Consider the following 7,677-nt stretch of genomic DNA (forward strand, 5'->3'; position numbering starts at 1 on the left):
ATTTTAAATAATAAAATTATTTTAAATACTCCCGACTGTTGACTGGGGTATAAAAAACATTAAATAAGCTTTGAAAACTTATTTAAAATAAAAATTATCATTTCTATTAGAACATCTGTTTTAAATAACTTGATGTTTTGAAAATGAAAGTTGTAAAGAACGTTTAATCCTTTACAGAATTAAATTTAAAGAATTAATTACATAACTGGTGCTCAGTCCTTCATTTTTTTAAATAGTTTTTTATAGGATATAGTAATTTGACTTTAAATTATTAAGCAGAGTGAAATCTAACCAATTAGTATTTTATCGCTTTGAAATGTGATTTTAACAGCACGAATCGTTTAATTAATATGATAATGTAATAATATGCACCGAAGATATACCTACGATATCACGTTAATAAATAAATAAAAATATGTTGTCCAAAGTCGACGCGTTAATTAATACGCCTCCAATTCTTATATATAAAAAATTAACCTTGGCACACACATAATGAGGTATTCAAGTACATGTTCGAGTTAGTATGAGTCGAATCAGACATAAAGTTTCCCGCAGGGGATGGAAGTCCTTAGGGGCTTCCATTTTGGGTTTGGCGAACCCACGGACCCGAGCCCTTGCGGACTCTGTCACTCGGGGATGTCGGACCTGCGCCGAAGCTTGACCTTGGTGTCGGGGGGGCATCCCTTCACCCTGGGGGGCAGAGTTTGCAAGTCGGGAGGTGACGCTTTGGGCGTCGGGCTCCCCCCCTCCCTCTTCTGGTCCCCTTCCCCCGCGGGGGAGCCCCTGGAGAGGAGTGGGGGTGCCACCGTGAGGATGGCCGAGTTGCTGCGCCTGCGGCCCGGTTCATCCTCGGGCTTCCCTGGGGGATCCTTGGTGAGGTCGAGTGCTGCGTTGAGAAATCCGCGGCTCGGCTGATCCTCGGGCCATTGGGGTTGCCCTAGGGGTGTTGGCGGTCCGACTTCGTGGCAGACACGGTTGGGGTTTTTTGCGCCTAAAGGCGCGGGGTGTGGACGCTGTGCAGGGGTTTTTGTTGGAGGTACGCGCGACGTGCGGATTCGTATATCCGCTCGGGCCCGGCTGGGTCCCGTTCGTTTTTCGGACGAGTGTCCGGCGGGCCCGCAGCTTACCACTCTGTTCAGCCGACCGGCTGGTTTTCCCCTAGATAGGGATGTCGCCTTTTTGAAGGCTTCTTGGAGGGACTGCCCTTCTCTTTCGAGGGTTGGTCGACGACTGGGAGGTCGTCCCGTGTGTGGGGCCTGGGGAGGTCTCTGCGTCGCGGGGGCGCGGGGGGGAATCCGTGGTTCGGGGCTGGGGTGGGCTGCGCGTCGGCGCGCCGGTGTATGGCTCGGGGGGCTCCTGTGGTGGGCGGTTCGCGATGGTCCTTGCGCTTGCATTGACCTCCGGGCCGCCGGCCGCGGGGCCCCCCCTGCCCGGCGCCGGGGCCGGCCTCGGGCTGCCGACAGGTAGGGGCGTTTTGTCCTCTGTTGGTGGCCCGTGGTCGGCTTCGGCGTCGGAGGGCGCGGGGCTGGGGGGAGGGGGGAGGCAGGTAGGGGCGTTTGCCCTCTTTCTCCGGTCTCTTCCTTCCCGGTTCAAGCATGAGGAGAGGATAGCCGTCAGGTAGGGGCACTTGCCCTCTGGCGGTGATCCTTCCTCTGCGCCCGCGTCGGGGTGTGGGGGGTGGGGCCGTGGCCTTCGGCAGGTAGGGGCGTTTGTCCTCTGTCGGTGGCGCGGTCTCGCCCGCCGCACCGGGAGGTGGGGAGTGCGGGGGGCAAGACGGGTAACTTGCTCCCCGCAAACTCCCACAGGATTACGGAGGATGGTCTCGTGTCGCAATCCTCGGGGAGATAGAGTCTCTGGCTCTGGCCGGGGGGCGTCCCGGAAGAATGCTTAAATGCGATGCCCGGGGCGCCTCCGCTATGGTTGTGGACGGACACGAGTAGGGGTTTTAGTGGGTATTCCCGTTAAATAGGGTGAGCCCCACATACCCCGCCTGGGACCCGTAACCGGGCGGGGATGCGTAAATGCATTTCCCCTACTTTAAAAAAAAAGACAAAGTTGGCATAATGTATACTGGCCTCGTCTAATGTCCAAGATTGTAGCACTGGCATCAAGAACTTTCAATGTACTCGGATCTAATATCTTTATATTATTATCGTTTTTAATATATATTGACTGTTGTTAAGTACATTGTATTTTGTGTCAATTGTCCCTTGATCCTCTAGTATCTTTACGGTATTTCCTCCTCCCAATTGAACACCATTTTGATCAATTACCTTTAAACAATAACAAGAAAGAAGGAAGCACAAAGCAAAGCCTATCACGGTCAAAGCTAGATCAAGATGCTTATTATCATTATGTGTGTATTTATATATCGCATATGTATTAACGAATAATGGAATCTTATTTTTATGACCGTACAATTGTTAAACAATAACAAGAAAGAAGGAAGCACAAAGCAAAGCCTATCGGTCAAAGCTAGACCAAGATGCTTATTATCATTATGTGTGAATTTATATATCGAGTATGTAGTTCTCTCAATCGCGTGCTGAACATTTTTTCAGACTTACAACGCAACTCTAAATAACTACCGCGGTAATATCACTTTTAGTCAGATTGACAATCAATCTAACAAATTTCAATGCTTATAGCATCTTATTAGATCTTAATAATATGTTGAAAGGCATATATTAAAATTTAATATTAAAGTAATGATAATTGAAATCTGTGAAAAATAAGATTGCGAATTACCTTTAAATTGAGTACCTGCAAAATATATCTTAAATAATTTCAGACATTTTTTTTCAAAAATTTTATGAACTCGTTAGTTTCATAATAATACTACATAGGTTTTTATATAACCAACTCGAAACCGGAATTTCAAACAAAAATTAGATTTTGACTAATAAAAGATTAAAGGCTTTTATTTTAAACTATTTTCATACATATTCATATTTGATTCAAGATTGTGGAGCAGATAAGAATTCTTTTGAAATTAATACTCATCTTTTGTGATTCATTTTTGAAATATAAGAAGCTGTTATTTCGATGTCTCATCTAGAACATTATATTTGATTCAAGATTTTGAAGCACATGTATATGAGTTAAAGTTTTCAATCACGTGTATTTTCATAAATATACATTTTCAAAATTTTATTCTAATTCATAATTAATATTGTGAGGAACGATTGTTCTGTTAATCAATTTCTTAATAACATTATACCAAAACACTTATTACGTTTATTAGCGTATTTGATTATCAGAACAATCACGATATTAATTATTAATTAGAATAATAATTTGTAAACGTATACTTATGAAAATATACGTGATTGAAAGCTTGTTAACTTACATTCTAAAATCTTGAATCAAATATAGTGTTCTAGGTGAGAGATCAAACTATAATAGTTTTTTATATTATTATTAAAAGATAAAAATGGAAATGAATACGCATATAAAAAATATTGTTATACATATTACCATGAAAAATGACTCATATATTATTGAAGGTATCAGGTTCATCAAAGTAAAACATACACCAACAGTTGCCAACTTTACGTTTGACTTTGACTTGAATACCTCATTATGTATGCTAAGGTTTTTTACAATTTCATTATCTTCCAATAATAAAGATGTATTACGTTAAAGTGTACAATATGGTAAAACAATTTAATAAGATTTCTTTTAAAATTAATATTGATCTTTTGTGGTTCATTTTTAAAATATAAAGACTGTTATTTTGATCACATAGAACACTATATTTGATTCAATATTTTGGAGTACATAAGAATTCTTTTGAAATTAATACTGATCTTATATGTGATTCATTTTTGAAATCTAAAAAACTGTTATTTCTATCTCTCACCTAAAACACTATTTTTGATTCAAGAGTTTGGAGCACATGTGTGTGAGTTAACCAGTTTTCAATCCCGTGTATCTTCATAAGTATACATTTACAAATTATTATTATAATTAATAACTAATATTGTGAGGATACATTATTACCATGAAAAATGACTTATATACTATTGAAGGTGCCAGTTCAAAGTGAACATTCATAAAATGTATATCCTTTTTTGCATATACATGTAATAATGATTTAACATTATTATTATAAACATCTAGTGTGCATGTGTTGTTAAATCATTATTACATGTATATGCAAAAAAGGATATACATTTTATGAATGTTCACTTTGAACTAGCACCTTCAATGATATATTAGTTTGTTTTCTAGCGTCAAAAGTGTCGGTTGCATTGCATTACCTTCAGAATTTAATGTACTTTTATTATTGTAATGTACTATTGCGCTTGTCAACTGTTTTGATACCACTCTTATTTAGGGCAACATTATTGTCGACAAGCTTTGCATTAGTCACATCCAAGATTATAGCACTGGCATCAAGAACTTTCAATGTACTCGGATCTAATGTCTTTATATTATTATCGTTTTATGGTATTTCCTCCTCCATCCAAATTGAACACCATTTTGATCAATTACTTCTAAATTATGTACCTGCAAAATATATAAATATTTAAATAATTTCAATTATTTTTCTCTCTCTCAGAAATTACGTTTATTAGCGTATTTGATTATTGATTATATGTAATAGATTTTATTGGTATAATGTTATTACGAAATTGATTATCAGAACAATCCTTCACGATATTAATTATTAATTAGAATAATAATTTGTAAACATATACTTATGAAGACATACGTGATTGAAAACTAGTTAACTACTAGTTAACTTACACTCCAAAATCTTGAATCAAATATAGTGTTCTAGGTGACAGATTAAACTATAACAGTTTTTTATATTTATAAATAAAAATTATAAAAAAGATCAATATTAATTTTAAAAGAATTCTTATACCAAATTGTCTATTTTAACGTAATACATTTTATTATTGAAAGATAATAAAATATTACATATTACCATGAAAAATGACTCATATATTATGAAGGTGCCAGTTCATAGTAAACATACATAAAGTGTATATTCTTTTGCAGCATATATACCTAATAATAATGATTTAATATTACTATTATAAACATCTAGTGTGCATGTGTTGTTAGATCATTATTACGTATATATGCAACAAAAGGATATACATTTTATGAATGTTCACTTTGAACTGGCACCTTCAATAATATATCAGTTTGTTTTCTAATGTCAATATATAAATAATTTAAATAATTTTAATCATTTTTTTCAAAAATTACGTTTATTGGCGTATTTGATTATATGTAATAGATTTTTTTGGTATAATGTTATTACGAAATTGATTATCAGAACAATCTTTCTTCACGATAATAATTATTAATTAGAATAATAATTTGTAAATGTATACTTATATGAGAATATATACGTTATTGAAAACTATTTATAACTTACACTCCAATCTTGAATCAAATATGGTGTTCTAGGTGAGAGATTAAACTGTATATATATATATATATATAACAGTTTTCTAAAAATAAATCACAAAAGATCAATATTAATTTTAAAAGAATTCTTATACCAAATTTTAACGTAATACATTTTATTATTGAAAGATAATGAAATGGTACACGTTAATGCATAGAAAATGAGACTCGCTTGCACACAAATAATTATCTTTATTTCAAAGTTGCGTGCTTGGACGCTCGTTGTACAAACCAAAGTAGAAGCGAGAGTAAGTAACGCAGTTCGCTTAATCAACGCGAGAGCGCTCCCTTAGTCTACGCGGTCGATAATTTATCTTACGCTAATCTCGGATATTAAGAAACGATTCCTATCATTCTCAACATAAGCTGCCCACCAAATTAGACAATCTAATTTCCTCATCTTCGCCTGCTGGCATCTTGCATAGTTTGGCCGCCGATCGTTTATAAATGCCGGTTTCAGTTCGGATTGTGACCACGCGTATTACGTTGTCGTGTCCAGGATGCAGCTCGATTACTCGTCCCAATTTCCATTTCAACGGGGGTAGATTTTCGTCTCGTAACAATATCAAATCGTTCACTTGCAAGTTGGGCTGTTTCCTTTTCCATTTCGTTCGATTCTGCAAATTAGCTATGTATTCAGCCGCCCACCGTTTCCAAAACTGTTGGATCGTGCGTTGGACAAGCTGCCATCGACTTAAACGATTGATCTTGATCTCGGTTACGTTTAACTCGGGAAGACTGGTTAAAGATCCTCCTACAATAAAGTATGCTGGTGTGAGAGGTTGCAGATCAGAAGGATCCGCAGATATAGAACATAAAGGCCTCGAATTAACACAGGCTTCAATCTGTACGAGAACTGTTGCGAGTTCTTCGAAAGTGAAATGCGAATTTCCCATTACTCTTTTCAAATTTGCATGACTTAATGCCAACCTCCCAAATACCTCCCATATGCGGAGAGTGAGGTGGTATAAAGTTCCATTCTATGCCCTCGTTGCAGAGCTCGTTGTTAACTCCTCCTTGAACTTGATTATTAACAATTTGCGTAATTCCTGGAGTTCCTTGTTCGCTCCGACGAAGTTTTTTGCGTTATCGCTGTAGATTTTGAGTGGTCGCCCTCTTCTTCCCACAAATCTCCTTAAAGTTGCTATGAAAGCTGCAGTACTGAGTTCAGTCGTGGCTTCTAAGTGTATAGCTCGCGTAGCTAGACAAATGAATAGTGCGATATATGATTTGTTAGTTCTCCTGCCTCGGCCCTTACTGATCAGCGTAACGATCGGACCGGCGAAGTCGACACCTACTATCGAAAATGCTCGACTAGGATTGACCCTCTCGTGGGGTAAAGATCCCTTTTTATCAAGCTCATTACGTTTTCCCTTTCCTCGACGTTCAGATGTTCTAGGCGTAAGAGGCTATTACCTCAGCTACTCTTGCGCAGGTTTCAAGTTCAGCTGTTGGTGCTTCGGCCACCAATGGAGATTCGACATATAACACTAGAGCTCTCTCAGCAGATCTGCATGGATACTTATATTCTTCTTCCTTCTCGACAGTGAGATTCCCGTATTTTTGGGAGTTTCCTTTATTAATCTTAAAAACGAAAGCGGGGTCCGTGGGTAGTTGTCCATCGGAATCCCAAAATGGCAGTTCTCTGAGTGCGGACTCTGGGTCGACGCTACGAGAAGCTGCATGAGTCCAATCGCCGGTCTCTTCAGGATCTTTTGTCCTGGTTTCCGGGGGACCATTGCTAATATAATCGTTTGCTTCGATTTCGCCTGCTTCTTCCTTGTAGGTATGCGTAGATGCATGTAGGATTGACGCTTCTGCTGAGGTTTCCTTGGAGCTTACGTGTGGCTGAAGGTCGTCTCTTCATCGTTGAGTAGTTCTTCGAAAGAGTGATCGGTACGTGGCGTTGCGACTTCGTCCGCAGCGGATGGAAAGTTACTCGATAAATCCTCGGGTTTGTTCGCAAGACTAGCTACTTCTAGCGACGTCACCGAGTGTGGCCCTGAGAACGTGGATGGAATAGGGTGGGGGCTGGTTTCTATCGAGAAAGCGGGGCGTGGTGTTCCGAGGCCCCTGTTTGCCCCTGTCGGCAGGACCCCGCTGGAGTTTCCCGACGGATGTCGCCCGTAATTACCATAACTTCCTTCATTAGCTCTTTCATTATCGCTAAACTGATTATTTACTGTGCTGGAGTTGTTGCGATTTCTAGAGTCGTTTGTATAGCTATTATAGCTACGGGGGTTATTCGCA

General features: G+C 39.0%; 1 protein-coding gene across 1 annotated transcript; it reads right to left on the reverse strand.

The window, feature by feature from the left end:
• Window positions 1–626: 626 nt before the first annotated feature.
• On the reverse strand, window positions 627–1,394 carry LOC108782465 (basic salivary proline-rich protein 2-like). Its single transcript, XM_018550745.1, has one exon. The coding sequence runs from the start codon at window positions 1,392–1,394 to the stop codon at window positions 627–629; it is 768 nt and encodes a 255-aa protein (XP_018406247.1).
• Window positions 1,395–7,677: the final 6,283 nt, after the last annotated feature.

Source organism: Cyphomyrmex costatus, unplaced genomic scaffold (genome assembly GCF_001594065.2).
Source record: "Cyphomyrmex costatus isolate MS0001 unplaced genomic scaffold, Ccosl1.0 scaffold1272, whole genome shotgun sequence".
NCBI lineage: Eukaryota > Metazoa > Arthropoda > Insecta > Hymenoptera > Formicidae > Cyphomyrmex > Cyphomyrmex costatus.